The sequence below is a fragment of the Seriola aureovittata genome, chromosome 17 (assembly GCF_021018895.1).
Source record: "Seriola aureovittata isolate HTS-2021-v1 ecotype China chromosome 17, ASM2101889v1, whole genome shotgun sequence".
Taxonomy (NCBI): Eukaryota; Metazoa; Chordata; class Actinopteri; order Carangiformes; family Carangidae; genus Seriola; species Seriola aureovittata.
The window spans coordinates 3,176,663-3,198,924 of NC_079380.1; the positions used below are offsets into that span (position 1 = coordinate 3,176,663).

Sequence of the window (22,262 nt, forward strand, 5' to 3'; positions counted from 1 at the left end):
GCTGATGAAAGCACCAGATAACCATCCCATAATTTCTAAATCGTTTCACCTGGGTGTGTCTCATTTCCAAAGAACCATGAATCTACCAGAGGACAGAACAAACAACCAGGACCAACGTCATCATGCCAAAGCGAATGAGTTTTATTTACACATCTAGTTTGTACAACATCGTCACCTATAGTTCCATGTGCGGTACACGAGTAAAAGAAAGTGAACACGTGAGTAGTGACAGACTATTATTTTTCCATCATGTTTAATAACATTATTCCAGGTAAATACTTTGAACATGACACTTTAAGTGCACTATATATTGTGATTATTATAATCTACAGCACATAGTTTGTTGTTTTGTGTCAGATCTCTCAAAGAGACTTCATAATAAGCCGGATGACTTGCACATAAATAGTAACTAGATTCTGTACAACATTTACAATGTATGACATCACAAATACTGTGTCAAAATAAAAGTGTCAATATAAAAAAGCTCACTTACAGTGGCAACAATGGACAAAATCAGAGCTGGACTGCTTAAATAATACTTGTTCATACCTCGTATGCAAATACACAAAACCTGTGAAAGTAAACAATGAAAAGAATCACTGGTTGAACGAAACTAGTTTCATTTGTTAGATAATAAAATGTTGACTACAGCAGCTCAGTCCTCACTGTGACGCATGTGGAGGAAGTTTTTGGTGTGTTTGGTTTAGCTAGGTCACACCAGGGGTGAAAAAATATTCAAGTTAAATATTTAGGTTAACTCAGTGTAAGTGACACTAGTTTACAACAGTGGCAGAATAACGCTGTTCGCTCAGGTTCACAATGACGCTGAAGGATGAACTGAGTTTCCCCGTTTTAAGTAAGTGGGTTACTGACAGTAAGTAGGTGCTTTTTTTTTCTCTAAAGAACAAAGTTTAATACATATTTTCTATTTTTCTAAAACTATTTTGAAATGATTCTAATTAACATATCTGTAAAGTCTGATTTCAGTGTTTTTAATAGGCTACGAAACAGTGAATTAACAGCTCGACTTAAAGACACCCTGTGGATATTTTCAACACAAGAAGTTATATTTACACACTGTGTGTATCTGAGGTCTAAACAACACACTGAATGTATTTCCTTGGCCATTATACATTTGCAAAGCTGACTTTTAATACATTAAGTCTTATACTGTTTATATTCATGTTTGCCTCTTCCCCACTGCCTTTGTTCCCTGTTTGTCGACACTTTACTGCCACAAACTGTCAATCAGCGCGGCTGCGTGACACCAACAGCAGGATGTGAGCTGCACCATGTTGCAAGCTGAATGGTGGCTCACTTACGGTGGCCCTGAGAGCTCAACGCACTGCAACTTGTGTCTCTCTCACTGTCTCTATCGGAATAAAGGCAAAAAGTGCCCTAAAAATAACTTTTTACTTTTAATACAGCCATGCGCATTTGTGTGTCCCAGCCAGGTTCATCACTTTTAGTGTCCCCTGGAAACGCTTCCATTGTGTTGAGTATTTGCAGCACATGTTTTCAAATTGTTTGTATTTTTGTCTGTCTGCATGTGTGGTGTTTTGTCTGTTTGAATCTGAGTGAGTACGGGCCACCATACTCACTCATAAAAACGTTGCCCCACCTCTAAGCGGATTTGCGAACGGCCGAAAAAACAATGAAACAAGTCGTTTCTTCTAGAGCTCAGAAACTCTGTCTGTCAAACTTCTGCAGTTATTGTTTCATCTCTCCAGCTCCAGTTGTTGATATTTCATAGTGACACATGCACATTATTGCATTTGTATGAGAAATGTAAACAATAACAATGAGTATCATGTCCTTTAACTATTACCTGTCCATTTTTTCAGTGCATGAAAACAGTGAAAGGTTAAAATATGGCACATAATGTTGGCTTTTGGCACCTTTACATACTTCATTATGAGCAGTCTATACTGGTTAAAGGCCGCACTGAATTGTCTCTCGCAGGCTCAGTGACACAGTGAATACTACTAAAAAATGATGTGGTGTAGTAAACAGCTTATATTAATCATGAAGACATTCATTTGTGTTGAGACAAGCCAAATTAAAGGGTTAGAAACACAATCAGCTGATCACAGCTAAAAACACGTCGGTGTTCATGTGTGCTGTATCTATTTACTACATACCTACAAATACTTTACATTACTTTTGACCATTTTACAAATCTTTTGTTTCAGATTTTTCAAAGAAATAATTCAACATCTTCTATGTAGTCAGAGATGCTGCTCGATGAACGGATAAAACATCACTCCCCTAAAACTACATATTGTCCGTTTACATTTCTTTGTGTATACAGATTAAACAAACACGATAAATGTTAAATATGCTAAATGAAGCTAACCATATCCTGACTCCATACAAACATCAGATTGAAGTCAATCTTCTCATGTGCCTTGGAAAGAAAGCAAATACGTGCAAGCCCCGGAAGGCTGAACTATTCTTTTGATGCCCCCACTGGTTTCCATTCATTACCACACAGCATAAGAATTAAAGGAGCTATTTGTGTGTTATGCTATTGGTACATAGCCAATGTTAGAATTAACAGCTGTTTGTTTACTGTCTCCAGAGGTGGAAAGCAATGCCAATATTAACTGCTTTTCTTCTATTGAAGTTAGCATGCTAAGCAGCTAGCCACAGTCTGGTTGGACCACCTTTTCACTTTCCAATACCGAGTCACTGTAGCGTCTAGTCTGCCCTTAAGAAGTTAGCTGCCCAGAGGGCGTAATATAACCTCTTGTCTTGTAAACACAATGATGGCTGAAGCTCTCGTCAAGCAACAATCACCACCACGTTTAGAGCAGAGAAAACTTCCAAATGGCCCCTTTAACTTTCATTTGTGATGGTAGATTGGTTTGAAAAATCTGCTCAGCATTGCCATGAAATATTATGATTCTGACAATAATAAAAAAAAACCATAATGATCACATGAATATCATACTTGAGAGGATTTCAAGTCTCTACAAATTGATTTTCATTCCACCATGTAATGAAAAAAACTAATGGCTGCCTGGAAGATGGCAACAAGACATTCAAAATGATATACTGCTCATTGACTGCTTTGGCAAATGGTTTATAGTAAACATGCAAGACACTGGTATGTCCTGGTCCTTTACATCACTCATTGACAATTAACTATAGAGCTCTGTATTGAACAGTTAGTGCTTTGTCTACATCAAAATACTTTTTATTCCCAAATATTTTCTGGTCCCCAAATTTCAGTGGCTTCAAATATACAATGATAAAACATTGATGGCACATGTAGATCTGCAGTGATTGACAGATTTCCTCATGAATAGTGTTGGTGGACAGAGAGAAATCCTGCTGTGGTTATGTAGATCAGTGGTTCCCAACCGGGGGTTTGTGTACCTAGGGATACTTACGAAGCTTGCAGGGGATACATGGAAAGATTGGCGATTACAATTAATTTCCAAAATAATAAGAATATATTCCAAGTCATTTCATAAATAGGAAATAGTTTCCCCCTGGCAGATGTCAACTTTTTAGTAGTTTGTGAAGAGTTTATCCAGTTGCTGTCGCTTCAGATTCAGGTTGCACCAAAGCACCAAACACTCAAGAAGTGATGGTAAAACTGAGGACTTTTTCAACTGAAAACTGTCAGAATTCAAGTCGAGTCAGATTATACTGAAGAGAGCAACAAGTGTGTCAAGCAAAGCACTACAGGCGTCTTACACTGTGCCACTAATTCAAAAATGTCACATTCTGTAGTCAAAGATCTGGTTCTTCCTGCAGCCACAGATTCAGCTGAAACTATGATCGACAAGAAACATGACACTCAGTTTCCTGCCAGATCAGTGATATGTTCCTTACTATTGTTGGGCAAGTTGGAGCTCAATTTGCGTTGCAGTTGGATGAAATGAAAGATCAGCTCAGCTCTTGACCTCTGTGCATTATAAAGACGTGTTGGATATAAATGAGCATTTCTGCTTTTGCAAGCAGCTTCGAGGAGAAACAACTGACAAGGACATTTTTCAGGTTATATTCAGCTTTTGCAAAGACGACGATCTGGAGTGGAAATCCTGTGGTTACATTCTTACAGATGGTGCAGCAGCAGTGACGGCAGAGTGCCTGGGCTGCTCGGGCGAGTGAATAAAGGAAACCCTGACATAAGAAGGATCCACTGTATTATTCACCATGAGGCAGCAGAATGTTGAGTGCTGTTATGGATGATGCAGTTAAGGTAATTCATTCAATTCAGTCCAGGCCATTGAATCACAGACTGTTTAAAAATCTTTGTCATGACAGTGAGTCAGAGCAGCTGCTGTTTCATACTGACTACCCTTGTCTGTCCTGTGGAAAAACACTACTGATACTGTCTGAACGTCACACTGAGGAGTAGAAGAGCACTCCTATTCTTTTGCTGCAGTGTTTGAGGACGCAGAGTTACTTACTGATGTGTTCACCAAATTGAATGACTTCAACCTAACACTTGAAGGCCAGGACTTACATATATTTAGCATGTATAATAAAGTGAATGGATTCATGAGGGAGGTCAGACTATGGGAGAAGAAATGTGAGGATGGAGATGTGAGCTGTTCCACTGATGTTGACAGAGGTCCTGTGGTGAAAATGCTGAAAGTACATTTGTCCAAACTCAACACTGATTTCAACCAGTACCTCCACCAGATGAGGCAGACCAGGCAAATGTTTGGGGCCTCCAAGGGAGACAGGGGCCCCTGATGGCCACTCATATTGCCATGTTGCAATGACAACTATGAGCCTGTTCAGACCTGGTATTAACATCTGCCTCAGGTGATCCAATCACAAGCTCTAAGTTCAGGTGTGAACGCACCCAAGAGCATTTAGGATCCGATCACTCAGACCACATTCAGAGGAAGTCTGGTCCACATGTGGCCACATTCTTTTAGCAGTGTGAATGCAAATGTGTCCTGGGTCACAGTGAAGGAGCAGCTACTCTACTGACGTCCTCTGTCACAGACTGATTAGTCCGACACACTTTATAATGAACAGCAAATATTTCACTATTTCAAATGGATAAAACTTAATTTCATTATTAGACCTGTGCGCTGCACATTAATTCGCTCAACCCCACTCTTTATCTCTCTCCCTCTCTCTCTCTCTCTCTCTCTAATACCAGGTCTGAGCAGGGCCTATAAACCCCCTTAAACCTCCTGTAAAGACTCTATACAGTGCCCTGCTGCTGCCCCTAAATGGGGCCCCTGATGATGTGTGCTGTAGTTAGCATCTACCCATTGCCTACATGTGAGGCCTTTAGGGGACATCTGTAAATTGTTGCGTCTACCGATAGTCTGCATGTGAGGTGTTTAGGGGACATCTGTAAATTGCAGACAAACATAAAGTGAATGCAATTTTGCCTTTTGGATCTACTTGTATGTGTGAACTAGCTTCTCAGCTTTGACTCACAACAAAACCAAGCAGAGGAACAGGCTGAATGTGGAGCCAGGTTACTCTTGTGGGAGTCTGAAGATTATTTACTATTTTCATTCAATATTCAGTTGTATTAGATACTAAAAGTGAGTGAGGGGGTAATAACAGCTCTAGTATATATAAGACAAAAAAGGTTGGAAACCACTGATGTAAATAAATAGTAGATGTGTGTGTGTGTGTGTGTGTGAGTGTGTGTGTGTTTGTGTGTGTGTGTGTGTGTGTGTGTGTGTGTGTGTGTGTTGTGTGTTTAACTTTTGATCTCCAGAATAGATGGGTTGTGGTCCAGAATGGCCAGAATGATTTTGTCCATGTACTGCCTCAGACGCAGGTTGATCTCCTCCTGCTCCTTCAGAGCATCGACCAGCTGACAGACAGACGGACGGACAGAAATGCATTAGACGGGCACATCACTAAAAATCAACATTACATCCAACCACCAGCAGCAGACTGACCTCGTCTCTGGATGCGTTGTCGATCTCGGCTGCCAGGCACTGGGCCTTGGTGTGACAGGCAAACAGGTTCTTAGCCTCGTACAAACTCAGGCTGAGAATCTGAGCGTTCAGGTCGTCATTCTGATCCCGAAGCTTATGGTTCTCCTGTGGAAGCAAACACAGAACATTTCCTCCACATATTGCCGTCTTATAAGTTATAAGTTATTGGCTGACATATACACTCATGCCGTTGTCTCTTTAATTGGCCCAAATAAGCCAAAATTAGAGAATAATATCATCCATGTCAATAGACAAAGTGTCAATGTGTGTGTGTGTGTGTGTGTGTGTGTGTGTGTGTGTGTGTGTGTGTGTGTGTGTGTGTGTGTGTGTATGCTCTCCATGCGTGTGAACCTGTTTCAGTCTCCTGACTTCATGTTCCATTTCAATCTCTCTGGTCTTGGCGTTGTACTCAGATAGCCCCTTGCCCTTCCCAGGATGCTCCATCTCCAGCTTGAACAACTGCAGATACTCCAGCTCTCGGCGCAGATCATCAATCAGCTGCAGGGAGGAGAGCAGATTAAATCCGACTCCTAAACGACGTCCATGTAGCTTATCTGTTATCTGGAGTTATCTGTTATCTACCTCCTGCATGGCCTCCTTCTCCTTCTGAAACTCATGGCGGTTTTGCCAGAGCTTGTCCATTATCTTCCTGTAGAGGTCCATCTCATCTTTCAGCCTCAGACTAGTGTCCTCCAGCTTGTCTGTCATCCTCTGCTTCTCCTGCAGAGGAAACCATTGTTGAAAGTTGACAAGCAAAATAACAACTCTCCTCTCGCTTGAAGAAGTGAAGACAAGACTGAGATGGTATTTGGGAACAAGGAAGGAGGGTTGCAACTTAGCGCCTAGCTGGAGTCTAGAGCATCCACCCATATTAAAAGTCTGGTTGTAATCATGGATGGGGAACTTAGTTTTAGTGACCACATCAGAGCTACAACTAAATCTGCATTTTGCATCTCAAAAACATAGCTAGTGTCAGAGACTTTGTGTCTGACCAAGACTTAGAGAAACCCATTCTTGCCTCTATACCTTCCAGAGCCAATTATTGCAATGCTCTCCTTACTGGTTTATCTAATTAGACCATTACACAGCTACAACTTATTTAGGACACTGCTGCTCGGGTTCTGACTAAAACTAATAAAAAATAAATATCACTCCAGTTCTCAGGTCTTTGCACTGGCTTCCAGTCAGACACAGAGTTGACTTCAAAGTTTTACTTATTGTCTATAAGTCACTTAATGGTCGGGGCCCTAAATATTTCTGAAATGTTTGATGTGTAAGATCTGCAGGAGCAGGTCAGTTAGTGGAGCCTAGAGTTAAAACTAGACAGGGTGAAATGACTTTCAGCCATTATGCTGTCCCCTGCTGGAACCAGCTCCCACTGGATATCAGATCTGCCCAAACGGTAACTGGCTTTAAAAAGAAGTAAAAAACGTCTCTATTCTCCTCTGCCTTCATCTCTTCATCTTTTAATCTTGCATTTTAATTGGGTATTATCTGTTTTACAATCTGTTCTTATAGCGTTTTCTTACTAAGTGTTTTAGTTCTTTTTTGTATGCTTCGTTTATTTCTGTTAAATACATTGAATGACCTCTGTGTGTGACAATGTGCTACACAAATACATTTCATTGCCTTGCCTTTAGGTTTTTGAAACAAATAAGTCTGGATAACCTTGGGCTTTGTTTAAGATTTCATTCATTACAACATTATCATGACTGATCTAATAAACTGGAATTATCCTTTCATTGAGCCACACTCACCTGGTCCAGTTTCTCTGTCTGAGACTTGAGTCTGCACACGTTTATCTTCATCTCTCCATTTTCTTCTTCTAATTGCTGTACCCTGCATACGCACACACACACACACACACACACACGGTGATATCATCTAACACAAGGTATAACGGTCTGCCAAGCACTGCAAGTCCTCGATCGGTTTGTCAGCCTGTACAGATACTTGTTTCAGGTTGGGTTTACTGAAGCAGTGTCTGTATGGAACTGCAGGCTTCATGCTCTCATCAAAATACCAGTTAGTCTCCTAACGTACTGTAGATGAAACTTCACCAGGAGAACTATACCGTCCAGCAACAGTGCAGTAAATCATTTAGTTAACTGAGGTTTGAGAGGAAAATAAAAAAATCCACAACCATCCACCACCATAAGAGAAGAAGGAGTCTGTTGTGTGGCCCTGTCAAAACAAAAGGTATGAGGAATGTTTCTACTCTTGAAAACCCTTTGTTGTCTTCTGTGTAATAAATAACCTCTGATAAGAGCTGGAAGATATGAACCATAAATAATATTGCAATATTTTTAGGCTATAGAGAAATAAATGATATACATCTCTTTATTTTGGAATCTCCTCTGAAGCACTTCATAAATGCACAATTTAACCCTTTGATGCATAAATCACACCAGACGTGTGATGATGACAGCATGATGTGTCTAGTCCCTGCAACATTTGTCTGCATTAAAACATTCTTGATTACTGTTTATTCATTGGTGGTTTCTATTGGAACAGTTTTAAGTTTGCAGATAGGGGGAGAAATCCCAACCAAGTTAAACTTGACTTTTAACAAAAACAGAACTCAAAGCAACAACAAATGCATTAAACAAAGATCTCAGGGAAAGACACTTAACCCTAACTCACTAATGTTTCTTTTCTGAACCAATTCATCCGCCCTCGGATACGACCGCAGGAGAGCACGAGAGAAGGGAAACGCCAAAGCAAATTTCATGCCAGCAGCTTAAGACAATAACGTGACAATGTGTACCTGGTGTTTCATGATTTAGTCGTTTACTACATCCCACGTGGAACAAGCTGCGATAGACTGAGTATGTTTATCGCCCGCCCCTACTTGTGGTCATTTGACGGATAAGTACAAACACAAGAGGCAGAAACAGCAACAAGACTTTTAGAGGCGAGGCCAGGCCCTGACGCTACATGCCGTGGCAGCAGTGGTCAGCTTAAATCTTTAAAATGGGAGTAATCAAGTTGCTGATGTGTTTTGAGTCAGAAGCAGAGCCAGCAGCAGCACCTGTCAGGGTGTGGATGACGGTGGGGGCTGATGAGGTTACCTGGTACAGAGCTGGTCCATCTCTGTGTTTCTGTCTCTCTCCATCTTAGTGTAAACCTCCCGGTGCCTCTTGGTCTCCTCTTCCAGACTCTGATCCGCCCTCGTCTCTGCATCCTTCACCTGCTCCTCCAGCTCATGGACCCTGGGATGCAAACACATGTACACAGTGTGAGAAAAACACGCCATACATGCAGTAAACACATGCAATGTTTATCATATTAAAGATGGAATATGTATCCCTATCTTTAACCTTATGTGAATTTGTCACACATAGAAGATATTTCACATGTTAGTTTCATTTGGTTTTCTGACATTTCGTATGTGCTACATTTACCTGATAGAGTCACATGGGATTTTCAGATAATTCACACTTACAAAATCTAATAGAACGTGAATATTTTCGTAAGAGTAAAGCTGACTACTGTTAAGCCAGTGCGAAAAAAATAAAGAATAAATAAACATAGGGTTTGTAATGCCCAGTGTGTGTGTTTTCCCACCTGTGGACTAGTTGTGTGTTTTCCTGTTTGAGTTTAGACTTGAGGTCACCATTGGCCAGACTGTCGCTTTCCAACTCTGTCACCTTCTTCTCCAGATAGCTGACCTGAGGGAGACAACCAGGCTTTTACCTCCTCCTACAAGACATGCAGGTGGCTGGTGGTGCAAACGAGGACCTTTTTTTTAATACACTTTGTATCAGACCATGAACTGTCTCTTGCTTTTGACTCCACTGGTTTAAATATGACAGCACATGTGTATAATGTGTGTCAGCATTTTTAAATTCAGAAGGTCATCCGTTTACAATTTTCTTACAACCCACAGCAATGACATTCTTGTACACTCTTTAGTCACATCTCGCCTTGTTACTGTAACTCTGTCCTCTCTGCTCTTCCTCACAAACTCCTCCATCAACCTCAACTGGTTCAGATGCAGCAGCTCGTATCATTACCAGAACCCCTTCAATAGAACACGTCACACCTGTTCTCCAGCAACTGCACTGGCTTCCTGCTAAACACCGTACTGACTTCAAGATTCTGCTTCTCACTTTTAAGTCACTTCACAACCTAGCACCTCCATATCTCTCTGATCTACTCCATATCTGCACCCTTGCCCCTGCCCTTAGATCTTCCTCTTACATTCATCTCACTGTACTTCCTGCCGGTGAGGTTCAGAGCCTTCAGCCGTGTTGCCCCTCCACTCTGGCACTCACCTTCACAAGACATTTGTAATATTGACTCTCTTCCTACTTTCAAATCCCACCTCAAAACACTCCAGTGCTAGCATCTGATGCAATCATATTCATCTTATGCAGCTATATTTATTCTACTTTATTTTGTATTCTATCCTTTGTGGTTGCTATTTTATCTTTTACTGTGTGTTGTACGGTCAGTTTAATGTCAGTAAAGGGTTGACAACACAGACAGCCTAAAATCAAAAGGAAAAAAATGCTATTTAACTTTTTTTCTGTTCTTTGTTGCAGCTTAAACATTTCAAGATGAATAAAATGGTATGGTATAGACCAGGAGCATGGCTTCATGGCCACACCTCCAACATAATACGCTGTTAGAAAACACTGTTGAGCTAAATATATCTCAAGCAACATCACAACACTGACTTCAGGTTCCTCTGATGGTCTGCTCAGTCTAAAGCAAGAGTCTCCAACTTTTGTTTTCCTCTGAGAGATCCTCATGTCTTATATTACTGGTTACATTTATTCACATATCGTATCAAAACACTCAAACTGATCTCCAAACCAAATCAGATGAATAAGATCATTTAACAAGTCATTAAGTATCAATATCCAAAACTCACATTTTGTATCAAAAACATTGTTCAGTCAAACCTGAACACAGACATGAAAAAAACACTGAAAATAAACCTCTGCAAATCTGCTGAGAAACCAGAGAAAGAAGAAGCTCCTCACTCAGTGATCCAGTGATAGTTGTCAGTGCATCAATGATTCAATGGTTCGCTTCATTTTCCAAAATGTAAAAACAACAGGGCTTGAGTTGAAGCCCACAGCTTAACTTAATGTATCCATGGCAACATATTTCCTGTTAGTTGGAAAAGTTGAGTTTATATCTGTTCTGTTATCAGAAGAGTTGCTATCACTGCATGTCACCTACGGCACATCTGATGGAAACAAACCTGACAGTGACTCATTTGACTGAAATCTGACAAATAATGATGGGGAGGTGTTGTTGCTGCTTGAAGTTTGAACTGTACATCCATGGTTTGTACAGACTATACACTCAGAACCTTTGGGGGAGCTACTGGCAGCTCGTGAGCCATGTGTTGGACCCCTGGTTTAGAGGTATAACTAAGATATTTTGCTTAACTAACCGGCCACTGTTTGGAGCTTCATATTCACCGCACAGACATGATACTGCTCTTCTCATCTCAACTCTCGGCATTCTTCACAAAGACTGCTCCTTTTAACTAATACACTGTACAGAAACTGTGTGATAGTGCAGGTGGTGTTGGTGCGCAGGTTTGTACTTTCTCTGTGATGTCGAGGTCACAGGAGTCGATGCTGTCTGTGAACAGATCCTCGGTGCTGCTGCCCTGACTCGACCCAAACACGCTGTGGTTGGCCTGGAACAGCTGACTGCGGGGGGGGGGGACACACGTAGGAAACCATAAAAAGCATGAACACAATGAAGATAAACAGGATGTGTGAGCTTCAGCAGGTGCTCCGCCATTACAGAACTCTGTTTACCACACGGCTAAATGCTGCTGAACCCATCAGCCTCTTACGATGCAAATACAGATTCACTGCAGTAATTTTATTTTAACGGTCGTTAGTGGGAAGGTCAGGTCACTCACCGTCCAAATGCTGTGCTGGAAATCTTTCTGTTAGGGCTGAAACAAGAGAGGAACTGAGTCACACACACACCGTTTCATTTTGTGTGTTAACAATTCACCTACTGTTCACCTCTGCTGTTATTGCGACGACTAATACTATCGCTGTTACTGTACGTCTGCTGTCTGTGCTTAAATGTTGTGGCTCTGAACGTCCCAACACTTATGATCTGCTTTTTTTTTTTTACCAAAAATTGTTTCTTTGTTGCTACAAGCAGTCACCTCACCAGATTGGGATGTGGTTGCTATAGCAACAACCCCCTCCCACACACACCAACACACCCCATCCCCACCCCACCCCTTTGATTTGGGTGCAGTGTCTGGTGCTAAGAAAGAATGAGATAGTGAGATTTGGGTGGATGGCTCTGTGTGTTTGTGTTTAGTGTGGGTGTATGTGTGTGTGTGTGTGTGTGTGTGTGTGTGTGTGTGTGTGTGTGTGTGTGTGTGTGTGTGTGTGTGTGTGTGTGTGTGGTCAGCGTGCTGCACCTGTTGGCCTTGAGGTTTCGAAGTCGAGCCTCCAGGTCATTCAGTAGATTCACTTTCTTGCAGCACTGAGAACAGTAGATGTCCAGGAGCTCGCTGTTATAAAGCTGCCGCATCTTCTGAGGCGTCTGCCCTGCACTGCAATTACAGAGAATACAACAACATAAATAACTGAAATACAGAACTGTGCTAAGATATCAACAGAGGTCAGTGAGAGAGAAGTGCTCCGAGTGCAGTGAGAAAAGCCTTTTGTTTTGTGTTATTCTGGATTCTTCTCCTCACTAGCTGCAGTGTGTTCAATGTTTGCTTTGTCAACTGCAGGAGAAAAAAAGTGTAAAAGACTGTCTTTTGATGTCAACACGGTGATGTTCAGACCCCTGATTACTCAGTCGTCATTACTACATTATTCTCACTGGTTAGACCACAGCTATCTATCTATCTATCTATCTATCTATCTATCTATCTATCTATCTATCTATCTATCTATCTATCTATCTATCTATCTATCTATCTATCTATCTGTGTAATATATGATGTATAATAAAATAATATATTTGTATTAACATCATTAAATATAATAATCAATATATCAATATCAATATATATAATAAATATAATTATAATATAATAACTATATGTTCTTTTATCATTTCAAGGACAATAACAGCTGTATAAGTAATAACTAAATAAAAGCGGCTTTTGAAATATTATAATTAAGTGTTTAATATTACAAAATGAAATAAAAAGTGTAGCTTGACTTCCCATTTTTCTTCTTTATGGTTAAAACTCCAACAATCTCAACCATTTTATAATAAACAATTTCAACACATCTTAATAACTGAACAGCTTTAAATCGTCCTCTTCTCTGTCTTTCCCTCTTCTATCCCACTTCCCACACCTATTTCTCCAACGTCATCTCTCCCGTGTGTGTAGCTCATTCACTCACTCGAGTTGCAGTGATTGGCTGAGTGGCGTCACATGACCAGCGCAATCAAGGCTGGAAAAGCTGTTCTGGTTAAAATAGAAATGCTCCGTCAAAATGGAATAATTCTTAATAATTTGTAGGTTATATGATGGATAGGATGCCCCTTACCCTAACCTCAACCATCATAACTAAATGCCTAACCTCAACCCTAAAACCAAGTCTAATCCTTCAAACAGCCATTTATAGTTGTGAGGACAAACATGTCCTCACTCCCAGGGTCTTAAACTAAATCTGGTTACTGGTCCTCACAACACACACACACAGACTCAGAAGGTGAAAACAAACATGCTGTCATGGCATCAGCACACTGAAAAATTAAAAAATTTTTAGTCTGCATATTATTTCTGTCATTTTCATGATACTCAAAACCTAGAACTAGTATGTAGAATGGAACAGGGACAAAGGTCTGAACGGTGCCATAAGTAATGTTATTAGTTCCATCTGTGCTTTATCCTCCATGACAAGTCCAAATGTTTGCCACTAAAAAGGCCTGACGGAAAAACAAAACGAGTATGTGATTTAGGGTGTGTATCAAGCCTGACCACCAACCTAGAGGGAAGTGAGGACCCCAGGTCAGAGAAGCCATTTGTTCGGTTGTCATCTTCAGGGCAAGGGCTGCTGGGAATGAACTCCACATCCTCCCCCTCACCATAGTCCTCAAACTGCTCCTCCCTGGAGATGACGGATACAGACGCTGAGCCAATGAGGTGGCTAGGGTTGCATTGGAAGTACAATAACAACGATAACTGACGGAGTCAACTTTTTAAAAAGGGGCCCCGCAAAAAACCCTGAGTGTCCAAAGTGTTTTAAATGTCACATAAAATCAAAAACTCACATCCTCTCACCTGCAGAGGCACTGATCGGCCCTAACAGAGGCTCATCCTCACATGTTGATGTGACTGACCTGTCTTTCCTTGTTGGGTCCAAAGAGTCAGAGCTGTTTGTGTTTTCAGTGCTGCTGTCCATGTCGCACTCCCCATCAGCACCACAACCCTCACTGTACACATTGCATTCTGGGTAGGACCGGGTACACATGATAATCGGAGGGCTCTGCCTCGCCTCACCGTTCTGCACAAAGAAAATGAAACATTAGTTTAACAAATGTGCACAGACTGCAACATATCACTCCAACCACTGTCAGTGTTTTGTGTGTAAAGTACTGTTTGCATTTCAAATTCACTTTAACTGCAGCACGACTGGCAGAGAAACCCAAAATATCTCAAGGTTTTCAACAAGTACGAGTAGTGGGCTAATGATAGCCTCCTGTGATGGGGTCTTTTTATCCAGGCTCTTTGAGCAATATTCAGTAATAAAATTCAGTCAGTTATTTTTAATGTACTGCAGCCTGTTCCCTCTGTGTAGCTCAAAAGCAGAGACGCTGTGTTGCTTAACATTAAAGGATATTTGATGGACATTCTGAATTTCTAGATTGGCATTGTTCAGATTGATATATGGTTCATCCTGTAATATCTCGTCCTCAATAAGGACCACTACCACCACTTATCATCCATTGCTAATCAGCAGCGTCACATCAGCCACCTCCTGTGCCGCCTGCGCTCCGTTTCAGAGGGTTTCCCTGCCCCTGCCGCCACGTAACAAGCAGCATGACAGCACGCCCAGCTATGCTCTCTCTCGCTCTCTCTTGTTGCTAAGAAACTGTTCTGTTAGGCTGATCTCTAGCGAAGATGAGCAGTCATGCACTGCAACAAACACACCCTAAATATGATATATTGCTTAGTCATATTTTTTTATTATTATTTAATGTCACAACTTTTGTTCACATATAAATACCGGCATCAGAAATGAACAGTCATCTTTTCATACCCACAAGTCCTTGGGGCTGTTTTGTGTCATCTAGCTGAACAGAGGTTTAGAACAGCTTCAACTAAACCCGACCTTTCCAGGGTTTAAAACACAGCTGTGTGAAAGCAAAGTTAAAGCTGAGCGCTGTGACAAAACAAGCACAGGTTCAACTGAACTGCAGCTAAACTCCAACTGAGCTGGATGAAGAAGTTACCTAAGACCCCCCATATCACGCGGGTGATACAGAGGAACGCCAAATACTGCCTTACTCTCGTGTGACTCTGTGCAAGTGTGTAACAGCAAAATTCAGCTGAGTCAACAGTTTAGTGACGACATGACTAACTGCTGTGGAAAGCATTTAAAAGAACGACGGGAACAGTATTATGCTTGATCATTTATTATCAGCACACCAGCATGGCCGAATGGAGTACAGCTATTCTCTCTCTTTGTCGCTCTCTCTTGTTGCTAAGCAACTGTTCAGCTGGGCTGATCTCAAACAGACATGAGCAATCATGCACTGCAACAAACACACAGTAAAGAAGATGTATTGCAAATTCATATTTTTAGCTTTGATGCTGCTGCGCATACTGGAATCCAAATATATTGCCTAAATCAGAGTTATATGGAAGATCATTTATGCCAGGAAAATTTAAAAAATAGATGTAGTGTTAGGAATGACAAATAATAATAAACACAGTGATTTTATTGAGGCAAAAATCACATGTACCCCCCTCTCATTCTTTATGGATCAAGAACATTTTTTACAACTACTTTTTCACTAAAATGGAAAAACTTAGATGAACTATGAACAGTTCAGTGAGTTTAGTGGGTTTGGAAAGATAGTTTTTTTCCCCTTTCTATCTTGTGAATTTTGTATTTCTATATAATGATTACTTGGTGACCAATGAGTATGTTTTGTGTTTGGTTTACTTTTCTTGAGATATTACACAACTTGTGAAGTAACATCTTTTTCTATAACATTTTTATGTATTTATACTGCACTTCATGACATGTTCTGTTACTTTCAATATTATACTTGACACAACAATCCAACTTATTTTTTTGTGTTATAGAAAATCCAATAAACAAAGTTGGGAAAAAATTAAATAATAAACACAAGGCAAAATTGGGAAATATGAATTGAAAAATAAGTATCAATTATATCAAAATCAAACTGATTCTCAGTTTTACTTACTAACTATGATGGTACTTGTGCCATCAGACGGTAACAGTGTCTAACGGTGTCTGCAGAGTAGTTTGGAAGGGCAGGTGGAGAGACTTGTCTAACTCACAATCTGTGGGGTCTGGTCCCTCACTCTGTACTTGACTGTAGTGTAAATGGGTGGAGCCCATTTAATGTGACATGACTTATAATTACAGGTTCCGATATAACATTTATTCATATTTTAATCTACGTCTGCTTTATAATGCCCCTACTTCCTACTATGAAGGTGATCAGTGACTACCCCTATCTTCAAGGGCTGTCGTGGTTGAAATGCTATCATCGTCTTGAGAATACATCCATCTTTTCTCAGAACTTAGATTCACAGCGAGAGTGGGCAGGGTACAGCGAAAAGATTGTACCTGGTAAATGTAACCATTGTCAGTAACAGACGGCTGGTTGGAGGTTGCACTGCGAGGACCCACAGCCATCTTCAGTATCTCCTCACAACCTAGAAAGAAAGAAAGAAAGATTTATAGGAAATTAAACCCCATATGACCATTTCCATTCAGCAGCCCAAATGTCTGTTGTCATTTTGCCTGGAAGGAGGGTGATACTATCAACCTGAATTAATGTTTCACTTTATCAAAGACTCCTTTTGTTGTGTTTCAAGATGATAAAGACTGTAACTTTCAGATACGTGCTGGAGAAAGAAATTAGCTGCAGTTTAAGGCTTATTAATTTATTACCAAGAGTTAGAAAGATGAGAAGATTGATACCAAAAAGTCACTCCTCAGTTCCTCTAAAGCTCATTACACACATGAATTAAGTCCAGCATTTAGCACACATCTTCTTTTCTTACCTTTGATAGCAAACACTCCGTGACAAAAGTCTTTGAAGTTGATTTTCCCATGAGCATTTGGATCCAGGTACCTGGTCAATGCCTTCACCTGCAAGAGACCGAAGTCAAGTTGAGTTAATTTTTTCATACAGCAAAAAAAGCACAAATCCTTTTGCCTCACTGGTCTTGACAATATGGAAACAATATGGCACCGTCTATCTCTCAACAAAAAAAAAGGATAACAAGAACAAGACAACAAGAAAATCACAGATAGGGCTTAGGTAGACTTAGAGATAAAGACTTGAATGGGCCAAACCTGTACTATACCATTAAAGATATAGTGGCATCAGTAAGTATTCAGACCTTCTTCATCTTTTGCATAGTTTGTGTTGTACATTCAATTTTTAAACTGATAAAATGTCTATTTTTATACATCAATCTACACTCAATCATAAACTAAAATAAGCCTAATACTCTCTCCACAGATGTTCTATGGGGTTAAAGTCTGGGCTCTCAAAGCTCTCAGTGGAGTGATGTTTAATGTTAACTCTCATATCTCAGATTTTGAGGTCTCTCCTTAACATATGACCACACTGTATATTAGCAGTGTAATTTCATCTACAATTTGATCTGCAGCTTTAAAACAATATATATTGAGTTTGACTGACTGTTTATGTGAAGCAAGTTTAAGATCTTAGTTGCTGCTTTAAAGTTGGCAGAAAATTGTCTTCAAAATCAACAATAATGTTCCATGCTTGGAGGATGTTGTGAGGTAATATACAGTATATAAGAGCAATTGGTTAATATAAGAAAAGACCATTTGTAAGGTTAAAATGAGAACAACATGGGTTGGTCCTTTGAGGACAAACAAGAACCAAACTATGCTTGATACACAAAAACAATGTTCTCCCAGCACAAATAACACTGAACAAGTACAGAAAGAAGAAGCATCTGTATAAAATGCATTATATGTGCTCTGATAAATAATGCATTTGTACTGTAATAATCCCTAGTGTGTGTGTGTGTGTGTGTGTGTGTAAGTGTGTGTACACAGTATAAGAGCAGCAGTGTGGTTGCAAGATAAACATGAGGAATAAAGATGTTATGTTGCAATCTGACGCTCACTGCAACAAACCAATCACCATAGAAACTGATGAGTCTGGATGTGTCACTAGGGGGTACAATCTTTTCCAAATTAAACAAATGTAAATATACAGGACTGGTGCACAACACCAGCTCATAGGCCGTTCTCAGTAGCTAGGCGGATCATTTCATTACTTAGTAACCAGCCAATCGGCTCCCAGACTCCCTGTGAAGCTCTCATCGCCATGGTGACAAAGAACACAGAGATGAGAGAAGAGGGGAGGAGGAAGATGAAGCAGCAGCTTCCTCTTATTACGGCTGGGTTATTTTTAGTGATGTTGCGCTGGATGCTCAGCCGCCATGACAGCTTCAAGGAAAATCCACTCCCACTGTTAGATATCATTTATGTGGAATGATCAGAGCATCCAGGATTTAACCTGCCTCATCCACTACTGCCTGCCATTTCTCCAACACAGCAGTCTGCAAATAACCTGGTGCAGCCAAACAGAGTTATTCTAACACAGGTATAACACTATAATGTACACTATGCCTCAAAAGAAACTAATACCTAAGGTTAAAGGCGTAATGCAAAGTGCTGGTCTGACCATCAGATGGAATTTGGGGTTCAGTGCCTTGCCCAAGGGCACTTCGGTAGGAGGAGCCGGGGACTGAACCCTCAACCCCAATTAATGGGTGGCTCGCTCTTCCTACTAAGTGGTTTTATAACAGCCAAGCATTGTTAAAAGTTGAACAGCATCCTCTGAAACCTTGGCTGTCATGGCTAATGCTGTGTGTTTACTGTAATAGAGAATCTATTGTAACAAAGTCTTTGCTGGTAGGATTTAATAGCATACTCACGGTAATACAATCTGGAGTCAGTGTTGGCATACACACAGTCACAGTTACACACAGTGAATCAGGCCTAGTTCAAACATGTTTAGTCACCGTTGACAACTGAATGGCCCATAAGCATCTACATGCCATTAACAAAGAAACTCAGTCTGTAAACAATTCATGGACTGGAACAGGCTGATGAACTGGGCAGAGAAACTGTGTAAGCATGTAGGCTAGAATAACACTGGCACCCCTGCTGGCCCCAGGTTCAGTACTGCACTGCTGGTGATCAATCTGGGACTGGCAGTGTGCTCTCCATGGTACTGAACCTAAGGCTGACATCAGCTCCTGCACCCCTCCTAGTTCCGTTATCTCCAAAATGGCACGCCAGATTCAACATTTAGAAATCCCTTTGGAGCCAGTCTGTGCCAATCTGCACCCTCTACATCTTTGTTAGTGCTCCTACCTCAATGCACCTGTCCTTCACACAAAGACCCCGAGCACACTGACATGTCTCCTTTACAAAAGTCTTCAGACCCTTCATTCAGTACTTCGAAGAAGCCCCTTTGGCAGCAGTTACAGCTTCTTCGTTAAGTCTCTAAAAGCTCTGCACACGTGGATTTGGGCAGTTTATCCCATTCTTTTGCCATCCACAGATGTTCACAAAACTTTTTTATTTTATTTAGTGTAGATTGTTGACCAGATGTTATCTATTAAAACTAATGGAATCAGCCACATCGTAGAATTCACAAATATAATCTGAAGTAATTTCACTTCATTGCATTTGGTCTGATTTACCTCTAATGAACGCTCTTCTAGAAATATCTTTAAAAACTGTTAAATTGACACTGGAAGGCTTCACTCCAGACCATTTGTCTGCCACAGCTAAAAAAGTCAAATCCTCAGAGGCTGCAGTGGAGAATAAACTACCAAACATCATTCAATGGACCAAGCAAGGCAGCACATCGCTTTAGGCTGCATTGCATTCTTGTTTAATGAGACCTCTGGCAGTAATTAAACTTCCAGTGGTAGAGGATGATATCATTATATCAGGATGGAATACAATTCATGGAAAATCAGCTGTAAAATGTTTAAAATGTTGTAAAATAACCATAGAAGAATGTTACATACCTGACAAAAAATCAAGGTATTTCATCAAATTGATGCAAAATCATAAAAATCAAATATACACCCAGAAAAAGTAATGTGGTAGATACCACTGTAAAAACATCACTGTCCTTGTATAATCGTTGACTATAAGTGCAAGGACCTAACACTCAAATCCTCTTATTAACATTAGGTCACTGTGATTATAGATTGATGTCAAAAAGATAATATACACCAAAAATGGGTGCAGACTTGAAAAATGTCCAAATCATTTTCATGTGAAGGTGTTTTAGCATAAACTTTAACACTGCTAAATACAAGCAATTGACTTAGTCTTTGCATTTAATTAAAACAACACCTTTACAACAATTTTCATGTGAATACCAGTGCTTTTGTTGCAAGTGCAATAAAAAAAGGATTTTCTACAGTTCTGAGCTTGATCTCTTAAAACCCCACTTGGCTTTTAAACTGTAAGCGTTTAAATATCATGGAAAACAGACAGAGAGCAGCACACCAGCCTGTCACACATGCTACCAGCTAACGTCTGAGTGATGAGCCACTCAGTGCTAGCATCTGTAGCACACCTGACATTAACAGGCAGGTTGTCTGTTATTGTCACGAGCTTATAACGTCTACCAGCCGCTGCAGTCACTATTTAACCTCATAAAATGTCAGTTAACCGACCACCGTTTGTAAAACCCAGGACACACGTGTAAAGGAGCTGTCTACAGTCACCCAGCTTGAACGCCTCTCACCTCGTCTCCTTGACCGAACTGAAGACCGAGGTCCACCAAGTGCTCCACCCGTATGAAGCCGTCAGCATCCTCGTCACACACGTCGAAAACCTCCTTAAGCCTCCTCAGAAACTGCAGCAGCTGCTCCTGGTCGGGAAAAACATGTCCTTCCATTGCAGGGCCGGCTTCGTCGGCGAGAGACCTGTTTTTTCTTGATCAAATGGACTGTAAGAGAGTCTGAATGACGTTCGCCACCTTCATCCTCGTGCTCGGCTCGACCGGACAGACTGAGACATCGACTGATGCTGCTGCTGCTGTGACATAAGCAGCAGCATCGGCGGCTCTGGAGACGCGAGAAGTAACGGAAAAGGGCGAAGATTTGGAGACGAGGCGTTGCGTCACAGGCCAACTGCCAATTAATAAAACGGGTCTGTTACCATGCAGTCCTTTCAACATTTATTCTGCCAATATACACACATTCAATTACCTTTTGGGCTCGATTGACCAATTATACAATCTGCAAAAGTAAAAATAATTTCAATATCGAATACAAAAATATAATTACATATTATGAACACGATAATTATGATATTGTATTCATCGGTAATTTGATGATCCTTTATGGTAAATTTCATATACTTAATGTAGAGTAACACATTTTTTTGGATTTTTAATGGAATCTAGAGACTATATTAAGACTGTTGACCTTAATACTAAAAAAGTCATAAGACTAATGAACTCTTTAAAGAGGAATAATATGGTATATATATTGTCTCAGTGTTATTGCATGTAGTTGGTTTTTTCAATTTGCCTTTTATATTATATCCTCTTATTCCATTATATTTTTTTTTCTTTTTAGTTTTTACATCTTGTATTTATTTCACTGTCATTACTCCTGTAGCACATGTTTGTATTGTATGTATATTTGAATGTTTTCCAATAAAAGGTTGGAGAGAGAAAAGAAACAGAGCACATTTACCCAAAAAAGAAAAAAAATACTAATGATAATGTTAGGAATGACAATAAAATACTCATGGTAAATTAACATTAGAGATACTGTGTCAAGATCATAAGGAGTCTAACGACTTTAGAGAGAAAAAAATATTTCTCTAATAGGAAATGAGAAGTTGCAACCAAAAGCAATAAACACACCTTTGTTCAAATCAGTACAGTAAAGGTTTTTGCCAAATCAATGCATGCAAATGAACATCTATATTTTTTTAAACACGGATTGTCACAAAAATGCCAGTTTACATGCAGGTTACATAAAACAAAAAACATTAAAAGTATCAGAACACAAATAACAAAAGTTAGTCTCACTTTAAATTAAAATTATGACTTTTAGTTTTTGACTGACATCCAAAGCTG

At 40.2% G+C, this 22,262-nt stretch overlaps 1 protein-coding gene across 1 annotated transcript; it reads right to left on the reverse strand.

Annotated features, from left to right (window-relative positions):
- Positions 1–120: 120 nt before the first annotated feature.
- rab11fip4a (RAB11 family interacting protein 4 (class II) a) lies at positions 121–21,338 on the reverse strand. Its single transcript, XM_056402235.1, has 15 exons — positions 20,916–21,338; positions 17,158–17,245; positions 16,718–16,806; positions 14,235–14,398; positions 13,880–14,002; positions 12,349–12,483; positions 11,827–11,862; positions 11,500–11,608; positions 9,501–9,604; positions 9,005–9,145; positions 7,691–7,772; positions 6,516–6,653; positions 6,285–6,431; positions 5,895–6,038; positions 121–5,806 (listed from the first exon to the last, which is right to left on the reverse strand). The coding sequence occupies exons 1-15, from the start codon at positions 21,066–21,068 to the stop codon at positions 5,690–5,692; spliced, it is 1,770 nt and encodes a 589-aa protein (XP_056258210.1). The 5' UTR covers positions 21,069–21,338; the 3' UTR covers positions 121–5,689.
- Positions 21,339–22,262: the final 924 nt, after the last annotated feature.